The sequence below is a fragment of the Pseudophryne corroboree genome, chromosome 5 (assembly GCF_028390025.1).
Source record: "Pseudophryne corroboree isolate aPseCor3 chromosome 5, aPseCor3.hap2, whole genome shotgun sequence".
Lineage (NCBI taxonomy): Eukaryota > Metazoa > Chordata > Amphibia > Anura > Myobatrachidae > Pseudophryne > Pseudophryne corroboree.
In genome coordinates this window covers 252647494-252668871 of record NC_086448.1, presented here as the reverse complement: position 1 = coordinate 252668871, position 21378 = coordinate 252647494, and the positions used below count along the sequence as shown (strand labels likewise).

Genomic DNA, 21378 nt, shown 5'->3' with positions numbered 1-21378 from the left:
GCTGCCGTAGGGATGGTCCACGGCACCCCGGGTCTTTACCAAGGTAATGGCCGAAATGATATCCCTTCGAAGGAAGGGAATTTTAGTTATCCCTTACTTGGACGATTCCCTGATAAGGGTAAGATCCAGGGAACAGTTGGAAGTCGGTGTAGCACTATCTCAGGTAGTGTTGCGGCAGCACGATTGGATTCTCAATATTCCAAAATCGCAGCTGGTTCCGACGACTTTTCTTCTGTTTCCTAGGGATGTTCCTGGACACAGTCCAGAAAAAAGGTGTTTCTCCCGGAAGAGAAAACCAGGGAGTTATCCGAGCTAGTCAGGAACCTCCTAAAACCGAACCAAGTCTCAGTGCATCAATGCACAAGGGTTCTGGGTAAAAATGGTGGCTTCCTACTAAGCAATCCCATTCGTTAGATTCCACGCAAGAACTTTCCAGTGGAACCTACTGGACAAATGGTCCGGGTCGCATTTTCAGATGCATCAGCGGATAACCCTGTCACCAAGGACAAGGGTATCCATCATGTGGTGGTTGCAGAGTGCTCATCTTCTAGAGGGCCGCAGATTCGGCATTCAGGACTGGGTCCTGGTGACCACGGATGCCAGCCTGCGAGGCTGGGGAGCAGTCACACAGGGAAGGAATATCCAGGGCTTAGGGTCAAGCCTGGATACATCACTTCACATAAATATCCTGAAGCTAAGGGCCATTTACAATGCTCTAAGCTTAGCAAGACCTCTGCTTCAAGGTCAGCCGGTGTTGATCCAGTCGGACAACATCATGGCAGTCACCCACGTAAACAGACAGGGTGGCACAAGAAGCAGGAGGGCAATGGCAGAAGCTGCAGGGATTCTTCGCTGGGCGGAAAATCATGTGATAGCACTGTCAACAGTATTCATTCCGGGAGTGGACAACTGGGAAGCAGACTTCCTCAGCACGACCTCCACCCGGGAGAGTGGGGACTTCACCCAGAAGTCGTCCACATGATTAAAAAACTCGACAGGTATTGCGCCAGGTCAAGAGACCCTCAGGCAATAGTTGTAGACGCTCTGGTAACACCGTGGGTGTACCAGTCAGTGTATGTGTTCCCTCCTCTGCCTCTCATACCCAAGGTACTGAGATTGATAAGATGGAGAGGAGAAAGCACTATATTCGTGGCTCCGGATTGGCCAAGAAGGACTTGGTAACCGGAACTTCAAGAGATGCTCACGGAGGATCCGTGGCCTCTACCTCTAAGAAGGGACCTGCTCCAGCAAGGACCCTGTCTGTTCCAAGACTTACCGCGGCTGCGTTTGACGGCATGGCGGTTGAACGCCGGATCCTGAAGGAAAAAAGGCTTTCCGGATGAAGTCATCCCTATCCTGATCAAAGCCAGGAAGGATGTAACCGCAAAAAACATTATCACCGCAATTGGCGAAAATATGTTGCGTGGTGCGAGGCCAGTAAGGCCCGACGGAGGAAATTCAACTGGGTCGATTCCTACATTTCCTGCAAACAGGAGTGTCTATGGGCCTGAAATTGGGGTCCATTAAGGTTCAAATTTGCGGCCCTGTCAATTTTCTTCCAAAAAGAACTAGCTTCAGTCCCTGAAGTTCAGACGTTTGTAAAAGGGGTACTGCATATACAGCCTCCTTTTGTGCCTCCAGTGGCACTTTGGGATCTCAATGTAGTTTTGGGTTCCAAAAGTCACATTGGTTTGAAACACTTAAATCTGTGGAGTTAAAATATCTCACATGGAAAGTGGTCATGCTGTTGGCCCTGGCCTGGGCCAGGCGCGTGTCAGAATTGGCGGCTTTATCCTGAAAAAGCCGTTATCTGATTTTCCATTCGGACAGGGCGGAATTGAGGACTCGTCCTCAGTTTCTCCCCAAGGTGGTTTCAGCGTCTCACCTGAACCAACCTATTGGTGGTGCCTGCGGCTACTAGGGACTTGGAGGCCTCCAAGTTGCTAGACGTTGTCAGTGCCCTGAAAATATATGTTTCCAGGACGGCTGGAGTCAGGAAATCTGACTCGCTGTTTATCCTGTGTGCACCCAACAAGCTGGGTGCTCCTGCTTCTAAGCAGACTATTGCTCATTGGATTTGTAGTACAATTCAGCTTGCACATTCTGTGGCAGGCCTGCCACAACCAAAAATCTGTAAATGCCCACTCCACAAGGAAGGTGGGCTCATCTTGGGCGGCTGCCCGAGGGGTCTCGGCTTTACAACTTTGCCGAGCAGCTACTTGGTCAGGAGCAAATATGTTTGTAAAATTCTACAAAATTAATATCCTGGCTGAGGAGGATCTGGAGTTCTCTCATTTGGTGCTGCAGAGTCATCCGCACTCTCCCGCCCGTTTGGGAGCTTTGGTATAATCCCCATGGTCCTTACGGAGTCCCCAGCATCCACTTAGGACGTTAGAGAAAATAAGAATTTACTTACCGATAATTCTATTTCTCATAGTCCGTAGTGGATGCTGGGCGCCCATCCCAAGTGCGGATTGTCTGCAATACTTGTACATAGTTATTGTTACAAAAATCGGGTTATTATTGTTGTGAGCCATCTTTCAGAGGCTCCTCTGTTATCATACTGTTAACTGGGTTCAGATCACAGGTTATACGGTGTGATTGGTGTGGCTGGTATGAGTCTTACCCGGGATTCAAAATCCTTCCTTATTGTGTACGCTCGTCCGGGCACAGTATCCTAACTGAGGCTTGGAGGAGGGTCATAGGGGGAGGAGCCAGTGCACACCAGTTAGTCCTAAAGCTTTCTTTTAGATGTGCCCAGTCTCCTGCGGAGCCGCTATTCCCCATGGTCCTTACGGAGTCCCCAGCATCCACTACGGACTATGAGAAATAGAATTATCGGTAAGTAAATTCTTATTTTTATATCATTGTCTATTGATTTCACTTTACACCTTAATGGAAACAGCAATAAAGGGCCCCATACACTAGAACGATAATGCCCGATTTCATCCGATTTCGAGCATTCAGCCCGATATATCGTGTGAAATCGGGCATTTTGGAGGTTTTTCCGATCCGATGCGCGTTCCGGTGAGCATCGGATCGGATCCTCCAGATTGAACGTGCTGCACTAGCGATAATGTCCGACCCCGCAGGCATGGCTGGGATCGCCCAAGATACTTGTATGCAAAAGGACAGCATACAATGTATCTTGGGCGATCCTGCCGCCCGGGAGGCTGCCGGGGTGATCGCCTGCGACATGTCGGTCGGACATGTCGCATAAGTGGGCCCTTAAAACTTACAGTCAGTGTAACAATACGATTACTTTGAAGACTTTGGAAAAAGTTACTGAAATCATGAAATGATGAATATGTTTGTGTCATCTCCAGGCTATCAGCGGAACTTCTACGTCTTCTCTGTTCAGAGTCTGATGTTAAAGAACAAGTGAAGATTTACGATGGTGTTCCCACTTTGCTTAGCTTGCTTCACTCTGACCACCTAAAGCTGTTATGGAGCGTTGTCTGGATATTGGTTCAGATTTGTGAAGATCCAGAAATGAGTGTGGAAATTCGTACATGGGGAGGAATCAAACAATTACTCCATATTTTAAAGGGGTATGCTGATGTTCATGATCACTGCATTGTATATTAACGTGGTGGTTTTACTTTACTAATAAAGACCCAAAACAATATATAGTATAGAAAAGCCACTATATAAATTCCTGGTGCTCAGACCGTGAATAGCAATCTGCTACATACAGTATCATGCTATGTAATAAAGTCACCTTCAGCTAGTTAAAAAAAAGTGATGCCATGCTTCCAAAAAACATCCTAGAATAGACAACAGAAATCTACTGTGCTAGGTGACTCTATAACCCCAAAATCTATATTTTACATATTAATTATATGTAAAATGTATATGGTTTATCTAAATGCACGTCTGCTATCTAGTAGGGAAACACAAAGGCTCAGTTGTAATAAATGACAAGTTTTACTGGAGCATAAAAACATGTAAGATAATAAACATTACAAATAAAATCATACAGTGGGGTATACTTACTAAGATTCGTAATTGTCGGGATTTGGAGGGAGATTAAACACGAATGACATTGAATGTGTGAATGTGCAACTTTTTGTTTTTTTTTACGCCTCATTTACTATGTCTATGTACTCTGTCGTATTCTGCATTGTCGTGTTTTCCGATATGTCATTCGTAATGTCTGGCAGTGTTTTACGTGAGTGATTAGTAAAACACTGCCGGACTTAACACAATGAATCCCGGCCGGATCAGTGTGATCCGTGCAGGGCTTCATTGTGTACCTTAAAAGAAGTGTGGAAAGTGTTAAAAATCCCCCCCAAAAAATGCGCGGGGTCCCCCCTCCTAAGCATAACCAGCCTCGGGCTCTTTGAACCGGTCCTGGTTGTAAAAATACGGGGAAAAAATTGACAGGGGTTCCCCCATATTTTAACAACCAGCACCGGGCTCTGCGCCTGGTCCTGGTGCAAAAAATACGGGGGACAAAAGATGTAGGGGGCCCCATATTTTTTACACCAGCACCGGGCTCCACTAGTCAGAGAGATAATGCCACAGCCGGGGGAAACTTTTATATTTGTCCCTGCGGCCCTGGCATTAAATCACCAACTAGTCACCCCTGGCCGGGGTACCCTGGAGGAGTGGGGACCCCTTAAATCAAGGGGTCGCCTCCTCCAGCCACCCAAGGACCAGGAGTGAAGCCCGAGGCTGTCCCCCCCATCCAAGGGCGGTGGATGGGAGGCTGATAGCCTTTTGTGTAAAAAAGAATATTGTTTTTTTGTAGCAGAACTACAAGTCCCAAGCAAGCCTCCCCCGCAAGCTGGTACTTGGAGAAACACAAGTACCAGCATGCAGGGGGAAAAACGGGCCCGCTGGTACCTGTAGTTCTACTACAAAAAAAATATGCAAATAAAAACAGAACACACACACCTTGAAAGTAAAAGTTTATTAAACATACATGCACACTTACATACATACATACATACATACTTACCTATGTTGACACGAAGCACTCAGTCCTCTTCTCCAGTAGAATCCAGCGGTAGCTGTAAATAAAATTATACTTATAAAAAATCCGGGGTAGATCGGTCCTCTTCTTAAAAGTTATAATCCAGGGACTTGGTAAAATAAAAAAAACGAAAAACCCGGACCACGCACTGAAAGGGACATGGAACCCCTTTCCCCGTCTGGCGGGACCCCCCGTGACTCCTGTCAAAGAGGGTCCCTTCAGCCAATCAGGGAGCGCCACATCATGGCACTCTCCTGGTTGGCTGTGCGCGCCTGAACTGTCAGTCAGGCTGCGCACTGTAGATACAATGTAGCGCAGAGCCGTTCCATTGTATCCAATGGTTGGAACTTTGCAGTCTGCGGTAGACCGCAAGGTTAAGTGGGGTCACTCTTGTGTTTGGCCCCACTTAACCTCGTGGTCTACCGCAGACCGCAAAGTTCCCAGGACAGGAGTCACTGGGGGTCCCGCCAGACGGGGAAATGGGTTCCATGTGTAAACATGGGACCCCTTTCAGTGCGTGGTCCGGATTTTTCGTTTTTTCATTTTACCAAGTCCCTGGATTATAACTTTCAAGAAGAGGACCGATCTACCCTGGATTTTTTGTAAGTATAATTTTATTTACAGGTACCCCTGGATTCTACTGGAGAAGAGGACAGAGGCTGTCCCCCCCCATCCAAGGGCGGTGGATGGGAGGCTGATAGCCTTTTGTGTAAAAAAAGAATATTGTTATTTGTAGCAGAACTACAAGTCCCAGCAAGCCTCCCCCGCAAGCTGGTACTTGGAGAACCACAAGTACCAACATGCGGGGAGAAACGGGCCCGCTGGTACCTGTAGTTCTACTACAAAAAAATACCCAAATAAAAACAGAACACACACACCTTGAAAGTAAAAGTATGTATGTTTAATAAACTTTTACTTTCAAGGTGTGTGTGTTCTGTTTTTATTTGGGTATTTTTTTGTAGTAGAACTACAGGTACCAGCGGGCCCGTTTCTCCCCGCATGCTGGTACTTGTGGTTCTCCAAGTACCAGCTTGCGGGGGAGGCTTGCTGGGACTTGTAGTTCTGCTACAAATAACAATATTCTTTTTTTACACAAAAGGCTATCAGCCTCCCATCCACCGCCCTTGGATGGGGGGGACAGCCTCGGACTTCACCCCTGGTCCTTGGGTGGCTGGAGGGGGGGAACCCTTGATTTAAGGGGTCCCCACTCCTCCAGGGTACCCCGGTCAGGGGTGACTAGTTGGTGATTTAATGCCAGGGCCGCAGGGACCAATATAAAAGTGTCCCCCGGCTGTGGCATTATCTCTCTGACTAGTGGAGGCCGGTGCTGGTGTTAAAAATACGGGGGACCCCTACTTTTTTTGTCCCCCGTAGTTTTTGCACCAGGACCAGGCGCAGAGCCCGGTGCTGGTTGTTTAAATATAGGGGAACCCCTGTCAATTTCCCCCCTGTATTTTTACAACCAGGACCGGCTCAAAGAGCCCGAGGCTGGTTATGCTTAGGAGGGGGGACCCCACGCATTTTTTTTCTGATTTCTGCTGCGGGGTACACTGGGCTCCACAAGTCTGGACAATGGGGTGTAGAGTAGGATCTTGATCCGAGGCACCGACAGGCTCAAAGCTTTGACTGTTCCCATAATGCACAGCGCCGCCTCCTCTATAACCCCGCCTCCCAGCACAGGAGCTCAGTTTGTCAGTTGGTGCTGCAGTAAGCAGGCACTAAACAGAGGGGCTGCTCCAAGCAGCCCTAAGAAAAGCTTTTTATGAGGTAAAAAGTGAAGACTTCAAGGGCAGCAGCAGGGGTAAATGTCTTCTGATATTCTCTGCTGCAGCTCCAACTCTCCCCAGCGGCGCTGTACACTTCCGAGCCCTGGTTGCTGGGTACCTACAGCGGAGGCTCCGGTTTACTTCACGTTAGGCACACACGGCTGGGGCTCTCCAGGATCGCGTGGCCGCGCTTCGGGAGGTGGTAAGTGGGTCCCGTGCTTTATCGCGATCCGGCGCGGTCAGTGGGAGGCGGGCCGTGCGCACTGGCGGTTGACACTGTGGATACAGGCGATCCCACTAGATCACCAGGGCATGGGCACAGGTCAGGTTTTCTCTTAAAACCGATTTTAATATCGCCCACAGTACCCGGTGGTTTTGCCAGCAAGGGGGATAAGGCTTAGACCTGAAGCCCCTCCCCCAGCGCGCCATTTCCAGCAAGTGTTCCCGCCCTGGAGCTGCATCTCTGTCTTTCCTCACTCCCTGTCAGTGTCTGCGGCGCCATTACTCCTCAGCTCACTGTTCCTGGGACTGCTTGGGCAAATCCTCCTATGTAAAGCCGCCTGGTTGTCAGCGCTGTGCCTTTACATGACACTTAAGTATTCTACCTGCCTTTTTAGTCAGTGTTAGTTAAGAAAGAGTGCGTTTAGTCAGGGGTTTATAGTACAATTACCCTGTGATATACATCCAGTTTCTTACTGTGTAGTGTTATATCTATTGACTATATAGCTGTGTAAGCTAGTCCAGTGCAGTATTATTGTCTGTAATAACCTCTGCATTGTACAAACTGACTATTTGTGTGTGCATTGATAGCTGAGTGGTGTCCATCTCGTGTCTTTCACTCAACTTGCTATCCCTATATTCTATAACCTGAGGGGGCTTGGTGTGTCAGGTGTTATCTATTATAGGATTTTCACAAAGATATACTGTATTACGTATTTTTCTCTGTGATTTAGTCACCATATCTCCTTTATCTCTGCTGGTGCTGACTACACTGCGCAGGGGTTTGGGTTTAGAGATATAGTGCTGCTAATAATTGTACTGTGTTACCTCATACTGCAAGTTATATCATGTCTGCTTCTGAGGGTAACGGTTCTGGGGCGGAAAACACTGTTGGTGTTGCTGAAGCCACAGGCACATATGGGGAGAATATAGCAGCTGTGGGCTCTGGTTCTGGGGGCTCCTTGCCCCTCAGTGGGACTGTGGCAACGGAGGCACATACTGACCCTCCGTGGGCCGCCTTTTTCCACGCTTCTGCATACGCTAGTTCATAAACTAACACCCCCTATGGGACCCCCAATGCCGGTACAACCGTATGTGGTCCCTGCAGCTAACCCGCCGTGGGCGGACGATTTATCTGCTCATTTAAAGAAGTTGAACGTCCCTGACTACTAAAAAGTCTGACCAACGCTCGCCTAAGTCCAAAATGTCCTCTAAGCGAGCGCTCGTCTCCTCACAATCCACTGCTGTCACTGACACCTCTTCTGATGAAGACGGCACATACACTGACCCCACAGGTTCTGACTCAGATACGGCTGATGGGGAGGTTTTTTCACATGTGGATGTTCCTGATCTTTTGGAGGCTACTAAGTTAATTCTGCAGATTACGGATGATCCCGAGCCATCCGTTCCTCCTAATAAACCAGATAGGTTCAAGCGTCAGAAGGTGATTAAACAAGTTTTACCTCACTCTGACCACCTGGTGGATATACGTCAGGAACCCTGGCAAAGCTCGGGTACGAAGTTTGTGCCTCAAAAGAAGATGCTGGCTCGCTATCCCCTCGCGCCAGAGCTGTCTAAGAATTGGAATACGCCTCCTCCAGTAGACTCACATGTGGCTAGGATGGTGGTTTCCTCAGCTCTACCTGTCACTACCGTCACGTCTCTAAAAGAGCCTATGGATAAACGTGTCGAGGGTTGTCTAAAAGCGATTTACACCCTCACGGGGGCTGCACAAAGGCCCACTATTGCAGCTACATGGGCGGCAGAGGCTATTGAAGCATGGGCCTTGGAGTTAGAGGCTGAAATCTCCTCTGACCATGCTAGACAATGCTTGTCATATATTGTCACAGCTTCTCGCTTTATTAAAGAGGCGGCTTCTGATGCCGGTATCCGAGCAGCCAAGGCCTCTACTACGTCAGTCCTGGCTCGCAAGATATTGTGGCTGAGATTCTGGTCTGTGGATCTGGACTATAGAAAAACCCTGGAGGTACTCCCTTTCAAGGGGGATATTCTGTTTGGGGAGGACTTAAATAAGATAGTGGCTGACTTGGCTACTGCCAAAACTGCCTGTCTGCCTAATACAGCTCCTTCTGTGTCGAAGGCCAAAGGCACGTCCTTTCGTACTTCAGGTAAAGCAAAAGGTCAGGCGTACCATAAGCAGTTCCGCACTTCCAAACCTGGTAAGCCGAAGCCCAAAAGAGCCTGGGTCAGCCAGCAGCCAAGACCGATAAGCCTGCCACATGACGGGCGGGCCTCCCCCTGGGCGATCCCATGGTGGGGGGGTCGGCTTCTAGGGTATACCCAGGAATGGTTGAAGACCACTTCAGATGACTGGGTACGGGAAGTCGTCACTCGAGGTTACACCATAGCCTTCAAAAACCGACCCCCTCATCGATTTTGCCAGACAGACGTCCCGTCGGACCAGACAAAGGCAAACACTCTGCATTCGGTGGTACAGACCCTCCTGGATACAGGAGTCGTAGCACAGGTGCCTCTTGCTCAGAGGGGCCGGGGGCTGTTTCTAGTCCCGAAACCGAATGGGTCCTCCCGGCCCATTCTCAACCTCAAGGCACTGAACAAATTTGTGAAGGTTTCCAAGTTCCGTATGGAAACCCTTCGCTCTATAGTTCTGGCCTTGGAACCTGGGGACTACATGGTCTCCCTGGACATACAGGATGCTTACCTGCATATTCCTATAGCAGTGTCACATCAACAATACCTGAGGTTCGCTATTGGCAACCACCATTACCAGTTTCGGGCATAACCTTTTGGTTTAACAACGGTTCCGCGAGTCTTCACCAAAGTTATGGCGGTGATGACGGTGGTACTCCGTCGTCAAGGGGTCAGGATACTGCCGTATCTGGACGACTTCTTAATCCTGGCAAATTCCCCAGATCTTCTCCTGCGTCATATGACGGTCCGGTTTCTACAAGCGCACGGGTGGCTCATCAACTGGAAGAAATCCTCCCTGGTCCCTGCTCAGAGCATGGTTCATCTGGGAGCACTGTTGGACACTCACAACCAGAGGTTGTTCTTGTCTCAGGAGAAAGTCCTGAAACTTCAGGACAGGATTCGTTGCTTCCATTCTCATCCGCAAGTGTCGATACATTCGGCAATGCAGGTGCTGGGCCTCATGGTGTCAGCATTCGACATGGTGGAGTATGCTCAATTCCATTCTCGCACCCTCCAGAAGCTGATTCTAGCCAAGTGGGACGGCCTGCCTCACCGGATCAGGTCTCACATGATCTCTTTGACTCCGGAGGTCCGTCTGTCACTGCTCTGGTGGCTCCTGGACCGACAATTGTGCAGAGGCCGACCCTTCTGGATATCCAACTGGGTCCTGTTGACGACAGATGCCAGTCTAAGAGGTTGGGGCGCGGTGCTGGAGCAGCACTCCTTGCAGGGTCGGTGGACCAAGGAGGAATCTCTCCTCTAGATCAACATTCTGGAATTGCGGGCGGTCTTCAATGCATTGAACCTAGCCAAGCATTTGATTCAGAACCGTCCTGTTCAAGTACAGTCGGACAACGCCACCACAGTGGCTTACATAAATCATCAAGGCGGCACTCGAAGCCGTTTGGCAATGAAGGATGCCTCACGGATTCTACGTTGGGCGGAACGCCATCTACCGACAATATCGGCAATATTCATTCCGGGAGTCCTGAATTGGGAAGCGGACTTTCTCAGTCGTCAGGACGTGCATGCCGGCGAGTGGGGCCTCCATCCAGAAGTGTTTCAACTCCTCGTGGAAAGGTGAGGTCTTCCAGATGTGGATCTGATGGCGTCTCGACACAATCACAAGGTTCCGGTCTTCGGAGCAAGGACAAGGGATCCTCAAGCAGCATTCGTGGATGTGCTGGCGGTGCCGTGGAGGTTTCCACTGCCGTACGTGTTCCCTCTGGTGTCACTCCTGCCCTAATTCGGAAGTTCAAGCAAGAAAAAGGAAATCTGCTTCTCATAACTCCGGCGTGGCCCAGACGGCACTGGTTCTCAGACCTGCAAGGCCTATCGTCAGAGTGTCCACTTCTACTTCCACAACGCCCAGACCTCCTCGTTCAGGGCCCCTGTGTCTACCAGGACCTAGCCCGGCTGTCTTTGACGGCGTGGCTCTTGAAGCTAATTGTTTTTCTGAAGAGGTCATTAAAACTATGTTGCGGGCCCAGAAACCGGCCTCTGCTCGTATTTACCATCGGGTCTGGCATTCCTACTTTGTTTGGTGCGCATCTAACCATTATGACGCTTCCAAGTTTAGTTCAGCCAAACTTTTGGCTTTTCTACAGCAGGGCCTAGGTTTAGGCCTGCGTCTGGCCTCCCTCAAGGTTCATTGAACATTGCCTTGTCGGTGTGGTTTCAGGGAAAAATTGCGACTTTACCTGATGTTCATACTTTCACTCAGGGTGTGTTGCGTATCCAACCTCCCTATGTCCCGCCTGTGGCTCCTTTGGACTTGTCGGTGGTTTTGGAGGCATTGCAGGAGCCTCCATTTGAACCTCTTGGTTCAAGCTGACCTTAAGTGGCTTTCCCTTAAGGTGGTGTTCTTGCTGGCTATTGCCTTTGCTAGGTGAGTGTCGGATTTGGGTGCCTTGTCTTGTAGTTCCCCATATCTGATTTTTCACCGTGACCGGGCGGTCTTAGGACTCGTCCCGGATATTTACCTAAGGTGGTTTCTTCGTTCCACCTTAATCAGGAGATTGTGGTTCCAGCTTTTGTCTCTCCTGATTTGTCTCCCAGAGAGCGGTCTTTGGATGTGGTACGGGCTCTTCGTACCTATGTGAAGAGAACTGCTTCTATTCGAAAGTCTGATTCTCTCTTTGTTTTGTTTGGATTTCACAAACGTGGCTGGCCTGCTCACAAGCAGACCCTGGCCAGGTGGATTAGAATGGTGATTGTGCATGCTTATGTGAAGGCTGGTCTGTCAGCTCCTGTTCACATTACGGCCTATTCTATTCGGGCTGTTGGACCTTCTTGGGCGGCCCAACGTTGTGCGACCTTTGACCAATTGTGCAAGGCGGCTACGTGGTCCTCCGGGAACACGTTCTTTAGGTTCTATGCGTTCGATACTGCCGCTTCCCAGGATGCTTCCTTTGGACGCCGGGTTCTTGTGCCCACCACAGTGCGTCCCCTCCCATAAGGAACTGCTTTAGGACATCCCCATTGTCCAGACTTGTGGAGCCCAGTGTACCCCGCAGTAGAAAACGAGTTTTATGGTAAGAACTTACCCTTGTTAAAACTCTTTCTGCGAGGTACACTGGGCTCCACAAGGCGCCCAGCCTGACGCACTTAGCTTCTTTGGGTTGATATGGCATTAGCCGCTGACACTTCTCTTATCGTGAGAGTGTGGTGTATGTGGCTACTTACCGTTGTCATCTCTTTTCCTGCTACTGCATTGGGCTGGTTAACTAAACTGAGCTCCTGTGCTGGGAGGCGGGGTTATAGAGGAGGCGGCGCTGTGCATTCTGGGAACAGTCAAAGCTTTGAGCCTGTTGGTGCCTCGGATCAAGATCCTACTCTACACCCCATTGTCCAGACTTGTGGAGCCCAGTGTACCTCGCAGAAAGAGTTTTAACAAGGGTAAGTTCTTACCATAAAACTCATTTTTTAACTCTTTTCCACCCCTTCCCACTGATAAACATGAATGGATCTCACTGATCCGTGCATGCCTATCAAAACACGGTAAAAAAAGCAGGTCTATTTGAAAACTGCTTTTTTTTACGATTTGTACTTTTTCACGGCAGTGTTTGGCTATTGCCGGCAGTGATTGTGAATTTGAATTCTTAGTAAATTACCGAGTTGTATAAAATAACAGGTGTGTTTGACCGATGGTCTATTCATTCGTATTTTTTTTCTTTGCCTTCAAAAAAAATACGAATGCCCTTATCACTGCCGAGATTTGTGTTTAGTAAATTCCCGAGATGACACTTTGAAGAAAAAACACCAACTCGGTCAAAATAGGGACTTTAGTAAATATTCCCCAGTGTATCTACAGCAATACTCTCACTCTCAGAGTACCTGCAGTCATACGTAAACATTAAATAGTATTCATATGTATCACTGTATATGCCCTCATGAATCTAAAAGTATGCACTCGGGCAATTATGCACTTAGGGCCTAATTCAGAGCACCTGATCACTCCTCTGTGACTTTGCAGAGGTTTGCGATTAGATAGTCGCTGCCCCCGGAAGGGTGACACTTGAGTTCGGCCCGCACACCCGTTATGATGCCCCTGATTGTATATATTCTTAATTTTGTGTTGACTAAATATACAATACATCATTAATTTAAATGTTTGTCTGATCCATTTAGATACTATAATTTGAATCATGGAGAAATACAACAACTTTATTTTCTCACATGCTATAATACAAGAACATTGTAAAGTTCTGTTTGGGTAAATTCAGTACTTTTGTAACAATGCAACATCTTTTGCCATTATTTATAACAACATGTCAGTGATATCTCTTGTTTAACATCACACCATTTGTAATATATCACTTTTACATTCTTCCAGGGAACAGTATCTGGTTTCTGATCGTTCTTCCATCGGGAGCTTGTCAAGTGCAAATGCTGCAGGCCGCATCCGGCATCTTTATTTATCTGAAGATTTGAGCCCTAGAGAAATACAAGAAAATACCCTCTCACTCCAAGCAGGTCATTTCATTTATCATATATACTGCATTTTGTATGTGTAATGAAAAATAGACAGATTGTTGTGTTAACCCAATAATGTGCAATAAATTGCAGTATTACTTATAAAACAAAGGAAAATGTAGCAATGCACAGTCATCATTCTTCTCATCCCCTCAGGCTGGTCATAATGCCCCCCTCTGTCACACTTTAGGATAATGATATAGGGCCTTACTCAGGTTTGTCGCAAACTAAAAAAGCAAGCAATTGGGTAAAACTATGTGCACTGCAGATGTAACATGTGCAGAGAGAGTTAGATTTGGGTGGGGTGTGTTCAAACTGAAATCTAAATTACAGTGCAAAAATTAAGCAGCCAGTATTTACCCTGCACACTAAAGATAAGCTCGAAGTCTCTTATTATTTTAGTCTTGTCCTTTTAGGTTTTTTTTAGAAGTATTTATGTCCTTTACCTTCTCTTATATATGTTCTGGTGGATCCCTATATGTGTTTTAGTTTAAAAATTATTATATATTTTTAGAATAACAAAAGAAAACCAAGTGGCGCTTAACAATCATAAAGTATAAAATATTTAATAGAAATGCACATTAAATACAATTCAACAACCTCCCGGGGGTGTGTAATAATTATTAAAACATCACAATAATGTTATGCAGCAATGTGATAGATCAAAGTACCTAGTATTTGGTTAGAATACAGGTTACAAACATGAAAAATAACCACTGTTAGCACAAGAGTCTCAGGATTGCTCAGAGAGCAATGTATAAACACTTGAAGGTGCAGCTGCAGAGTAATTTCCAACTATGAGACTCACAGTGGCATGTCCACAGGGTGGTACCCGTGACCCGGGTTGAAGTGGATATGTTCACCAGGTATTTAGCAATGTAGACAAATATTTAAAAAATATATATAAAAAATAGTAATAATTGAATGAAATAAAATAAATGCACCTGTTACCGCTGGGCAGGAGCTTTCGATTCCTGCTCCCTGGTGTTGTCCCGTTAGCCAGGGAGATGATGTACACCAGAGCCTCAGCGGGATGAAACAGAATTGTGTTGTATGGGAGACTTGATTCAGGCGTCCTCACCAAGACACTGCTACCAGTGGGAGCTCCGTGTCCCCTTCCACATAGATCGTTTGCCGTGTGGGAGACTTGGTTCAGGCGTCCTCACCGAGACACTGCTGCCAGTGGGAGCTCCGTGTCCTCTTCCACATGGATCGTTTGCCGATGGAGCCGGAGTGACGGGGGCCCGGCCAGAAGCACCAATGAGTAGCCCGTCTAGCGCTCGTATCACCCGTCAGTGTAGTAGCGGCTGTGACTGAGAGCCGCACGGGGTTAAGCCTGCGAGCCTGCGGGCTATGGCGCTTGTGCTGTAGCCGTCGATCTAATTTCCCGTGCACGGCTCAGATGGCAATGAAAGTACACAGCGGTACCAGTCCTAGTGAATTTTCCTGTATTCCTTAACGCGTTTCAACGCCAGCAGGGCGTCTTCCTCAAAAGCCTGCCTTTTGAGGAAGACGCCCTGCTGGCGTTGAAACGCGTTAAGGAATACAGGAAAATTCACTAGGACTGGTACCGCTGTGTACTTTCATTGCCATCTGAGCCGTGCACGGGAAATTAGATCGACGGCTACAGCACAAGCGCCATAGCTCGCAGGCTTAACCCCGTGCGGCTCTCAGTCACAGCCGCTACTACACTGACGGGTGATACGAGCGCTAGACGGGCTACTCATTGGTGCTTCTGGCCGGGCCCCCGTCACTCCGGCTCCATCGGCAAACGATCCATGTGGAAGAGGACACGGAGCTCCCACTGGCAGCAGTGTCTCGGTGAGGACGCCTGAACCAAGTCTCCCACACGGCAAACGATCTATGTGGAAGGGGACACGGAGCTCCCACTGGTAGCAGTGTCTTGGTGAGGACGCCTGAATCAAGTCTCCCATACAACACAATTCTGTTTCATCCCGCTGAGGCTCTGGTGTACATCATCTCCCTGGCTAACGGGACAACACCAGGGAGCAGGAATCGAAAGCTCCTGCCCAGCGGTAACAGGTGCATTTATTTTATTTCATTCAATTATTACTATTTTTTATATATATTTTTTAAATATTTGTCTACATTGCTAAATACCTGGTGAACATATCCACTTCAACCCGGGTCACGGGTACCACCCTGTGGACATGCCACTGTGAGTCTCATAGTTGGAAATTACTCTGCAGCTGCACCTTCAAGTGTTTATACATTGCTCTCTGAGCAATCCTGAGACTCTTGTGCTAACAGTGGTTATTTTTCATGTTTGTAACCTGTATTCTAACCAAATACTAGGTACTTTGATCTATCACATTGCTGCATAACATTATTGTGATGTTTTAATAATTATTACACACCCCCGGGAGGTTGTTGAATTGTATTTAATGTGCATTTCTATTAAATATTTTATACTTTATGATTGTTAAGCGCCACTTGGTTTTCTTTTGTTACTTTTGTGGATTAAGGGATTGGCAATCCCCTTATACAAGAGGCGGCTGACGATCATATTGCAGTCTCACTCACCTAAGCGCTTAGTGTATTTTCTATATTTTTAGAATAAACTTATTGTTATACTTTTTACCTCAAAAATTCTCCATTTATACTTTTGTTTTAAAATAATTTTTTTTTGTATTTACTGTAGCCTTCTTATTGAGTCATTTATTTTTAGAAACACCGTTGGTCGCTAATACCCCTATATCCCCCCTCCATATTTTACTTGGCAGCATGTTACCCATGCTGAGCATTTAGGGGCTAGCTGACACCCTATATCTACAAGGGAGTGTTCTAATTGTCAATAGGGATTTTTTTATATTGTGTTTTTTCAACGCATGTGGCGCCATACACCTATTGCTTCTATCTATCTATCTATCTATCTATCTATCTATCTATCTATCTATCTATCTATATCTGTGTATATATATATATATATATATATATATATGTGTGTGTGTGTGTGTGTATATATATATATATATATATATATATATACACACACACACACATACATGATAAATATCTCCCTCCAGCCATGCCAAAGCTGAGTTAAAGGAATAGCTTTATCTCTAGAGAAAACACCAGCACCTTTTTCCCTTTGTTGTTACTAATTACAAACAGCTTTCAAGTATTTTATTCTGTTATTTAATATAACTTGTCCATACTGTGTACTCGTTGTGGTTTAGTGGCATATTTATTAATTATCGGGCTCCTGACCCGATAATTAGAATTTCATATTACCTCTTATCGCGGCAATATGAAATGAAATATTGCAAGACTGTATTAAAAACCACCCGCATGGACAGGTGCTTTGTAAACAAGGCTTGCCACCCAATAGAGCTTATAAAAGGATTTATTTAAAATACACAGTCAATTTAAAACAGACCAGTTTGGTATATCACTTGCTTTTGGGTAAACACACAGTCCTCGGATAGTGCAGGTGGTGCAAATGTCCTGTGCTGCAGTCACTGGATGCGATGTTACACCTGCTTATCCCAATGTTTGTGGATGTTACTGGTTTCCCCCTGTATGGTCTCTCCAGCAGCTTTAACGTGTTTTAAGGAGTGCAGTTTCCGTCTGGGTCCCCGCCTCTCTAGCCAGCAGTACAGAGATTTCTAGAACACCCTTCTGCTGTTCCAGTCTAGTGCGCATGCACAGGTCTCTGGAAAAATGGGCGCCGCACCATTTTCCCAGTGAATTTCCTACTGCGCTTGTGTGAAATGCTGGGAAATGGCTGCTGCGCCATTTTCCTAGGATTTGGCTGCTGTTGGTGGGGGACTCTAGAGAGGTAAGTATTAAGTACTAAAAAATGCGTGCAGGGTGTGCAGTATAGACCCACTGGACCCAGGGACTCGTGTGCACTGCACACACTGCACCCATTATAGATACGCCACTGCATTCTACCCAAATTGATAAATAGTCATGGTCATTTGTTCTTCTTGTCTCTTTACATAATGTACATGGTCATAATGCACCTTTACTGAAGATAATGTACATGGGGGGTCATTCCGAGTTGATTGCTCGCTAGCAGTTTTTAGCAGCCATGCAAACGCATTGTCGCCGCCCACCGGGGAGTGTATTTTTGCTTTGCAGCAGTGCGAACGCCTGTGCAGCAGAGCGCCTGCAAAAACATTTTGTGATGAACAATACCAGCCCTGGACTTACTCTTTTTGTGCGTTGATTCTAACGTTGGTGGGATGGCTTTTGACGTCACACACCCGCCCAGCGTTCGCCCAGCCATGCCTGCATTTTCCCTGGCACGCCTGCATTTTCCCAAACACTCCCAGAAAACGGTCAGTTGACACCCAGAAACGCCCCCTTCCTGTCAATCTTCTTGCGTTGTGCCGTGCGACTAAAAGCTTCGCTAGGACCTGTGCAAACCACAAAGGACTTTGTACCCATACGTCGCGCGTGCGTATTGCGGTGCATACGCATGCGCAGAAATGCATATTTTTAGCCTGATCGCTGTGCTGTGAACAATGGCAGCTAGCGATCAACTTGGAATGCACCTTTACTGAACATATTGTACATGGTCATAATGCACCTTTACTGAACATACATTTTACTGTATATAGAATGTCTGTTTTCTCATTTTAGCCTGCTGTGCAGCTCTTACTGAACTTGTGCTCAATGACACCAATGCCCATCAAGTAGTTCAGGTGTAGTAACATTTCTCTATACTACCATATGTCTGTAACTCTTAAGTATATTATAAGTATATTATTTTATATTTATTATATTTATTTATTATATTTATTATTATTTATTATATTATTTTAGATACATTAGTATTTAAGATTTTGTAACACATATTTGTACTGAGAAGACATCAAACCAACTCAATGTCTTCCTTGGCTAAGAGAGCTATTTTGCAAAAACCCAAAACTGAACCCAATGCCTTACCAAGAAACTGATGCTCAACCCGACAGAGGAGAAGTTTAAGAACATCATCACCCAAAAAAACTATATGGTAAGACAGGTGCTGAATGAACCAGTAATTCCCTTTTTAGGGCCCATGCAGAGTCAGGAAACTCAAAAGCCCTCCATTGGTGGGCAAGGAAATGGATTACCTATACACTTGAACACTGCTTTTACTTATCCAGACGTTTCATACCATCCTTGGTCATGGCAGACATATCAATGAAATCACCATGCCAAATGCTATACGAATAGTCTTATGCATCCCACACTAGACCACTGTTTGTGCAGTGCATCATCTCTAAATGATTGCCCCCTTCAGATCCTAAAAGAGTAGCCACTGTTGGTTTTGGCTTTTTACCACTCCCTTTAAACTGCTAAAGAGCCCCAAACCCTAGAACGATAATGCCTGATTTCATCCGATTTTGCCCTTTCGGGTCGATAAATCGGATGGAAAGTGGCAAATCGGATGTGTTTTACATCCGATCCGATGCGCGGTCCCGTGAGCATCGGATTGGAGCCCCTAGGTCGTTAGTGCTGCACTCGTGATATCTTGATTCCCGCAGGCATGGCTGGGATCGCATAAGATACATCATATGCAAAAGGGCCGCATACGATGTATCCTATGCGATCCTGCCGCCCAGGAGGCTGCCGGACAGTTCAAGGGAAATCGTATGCGACATGAGGGTCTGACATGTCGCTGTAGTGTATGGGGCACTTAAGAGTTGAAATGCATTATATTGTGTGCCAAGCACCCAAAGCAGAAAAGTAGTTATCACTGCTAGATACAAAGGAAGAAAGCTATCATTTGATCTAAGAGCAACCATCACGATAGTTTCTTGTGAACATCCAGCCACAACTCTAACCTCAGAACTGGTGGCATGCAAAACTCCACAATCAGAATACTCATTTCCGTCAAGATGAACCAGAGCCAACCCTGAGGAGGAACCTTATTAGTGACCTGAAACAAAAATATATTGAGGAAACATACCTGTAATTAGCAATATGGAGACCCCACTCTATAAGAGGAAGGATCCCCTACCAACTGGTAATAAATATAAATCCGAGGACGGGATAAAATAGAAAATCCACAGGCAGAGCTTAACTCTGTCCCAGAATAGGCAAACTGAAGGCAAAAAGATTAAAACAAGAAGAGGGTCATTCCTCTCCCAAGTTTAAGAGGAAATGATTATGGCAGGTGGCTTTAATGTAGTAGCAGTCAATACTTTGGATAGGACTTCCCCTCCCATCTCCTCCTTCATGGCGTCAGAATTTTGTAAATCTGCAGCTTTACTAACCCTTCTTAAACAACACCTTTTTGATTCTTGGCGGGTTGTTGATACTGCTGCAAAGGACTATAAGTATTATTCAGCAGTTCACAACACCTATTCCAGAATAGACATGGTCTTCCTCAGTCATGATCTGACCCTAAAACTCCAGTCAGCCTGAATCTATCCAATGATATGGTCAGATCATTGCCCGATTACTGCCGATCTTTTTCCTCTTGTCCTCATCCCTCTACCTGGAGATGTAATGAGCCTCTACTTCATTACACTGATTATCTCCAACACATACGGACCCTTTTGACTGGATATTTTCTTTTCATTGACTACCCCAATGATTCTACAGGAAGCCCATGAGGCAGTTATTCATGGTCATCTCATCAGCATGGCCTTACAACACAAGAAAAATAGTACTTACCGTACTCCATCATTTACTATTAAACTTCATGACCTCGACCAACATAATAAACTCTCCCCCACCTAGCTGATGTTAGATCAACTTAAAAAGGTTAAAGCTAACTTAAATCTGCTTCTCTTTGGGGGTAATTCAGACCTGATCGCTGCTGTGCATTTTCGCCCAGCAGGCGATCAGGTCCAAACTGCGCATGCGTATGCACCGCATTGCGCAAGAGCGTCGCATGGGTACAAAGCGGATCGCCGCTCAGCGATGGGTTTGTGCGACCGATCCGTTCGCACGAGCGATCGCAAGAAAATTAACAGGAAGATGGCGTTTGTGGGTGTTAGCTGACTGTTTTCAGGGAGTGTCTGGAAAAACGCAGGCATGTCCATGCATTTGCAGGGAGGGTTCCTGATGTCAATTCCGGTCCCGGACAGGCTGATGTGATCGCAGCGGCTGAGTAAGTCCTGGGCTGCACAGAGACTGCACAAAATCTGTTACACATGCGTTCGCACACTTGCACAGCTAAAACACACTCCCCCTGTAGGCGGCGACTATCTGATTGCAGCAGTGCAAAAATTGCTTGCTAGCAATCAGGTCTGAATTATGCCCTTTGAACATACTGCTAACACTCTTAAACAACTGAAGCAGACATTTTGCAAGCAGGGTGAAAAGGCAGAAAGGCTGCTGACAGTAGGGTATTTCAAATATCCTTGATCTCGAAACAAAAAGAAATAGGATTTTTATGATATTTGAACAGAGTTCTCATATGCAGCAAATCTAGGTGACCACTTGCCAGTTGGACAAATAGGAAAACTACAAAACTAAAAGGATAGATGAGAAATAGGTTAAATAGAAAAGATTTACTTAAAATGTGGTAAAACAATATAAATAACAGAAATACCATCTGTTCATAAATTTTACAGAAAAAGTCTTCTCTTAGAAATATATATAAAGATTTATTAAGAAATGTATTAATTTATTATCAAAATACCCATACATACAAGCACAGAAAAATAAACCCAATTCACAATTAAGTATTATATAAAATAGAATACAATCTGCTGTTTATTTACCTCATAAGCAAGCCCTTAATAAAAAACTAATTTGCAAGTACAAGTGATATGTAGAAAGATATGTCTCCCAGATGGTTAA

At 46.2% G+C, this 21378-nt stretch overlaps 1 protein-coding gene across 13 annotated transcripts in view; it reads left to right on the top strand.

Annotated features, from left to right (window-relative positions):
- Window positions 1-21378, top strand: part of NEK10 (NIMA related kinase 10) — an 831700-nt gene that overhangs the window by 173987 nt on the left and 636335 nt on the right. For all 13 annotated transcript variants that reach the window (XM_063922254.1, XM_063922250.1, XM_063922255.1 and 10 more), the window contains 3 exons: window positions 3327-3551; window positions 13472-13611; window positions 18223-18284. In XM_063922254.1, the coding sequence (XP_063778324.1) occupies window positions 3327-3551; window positions 13472-13611; window positions 18223-18284 (427 nt within the window). The remainder of the gene's footprint in view (window positions 1-3326; window positions 3552-13471; window positions 13612-18222; window positions 18285-21378) is intronic.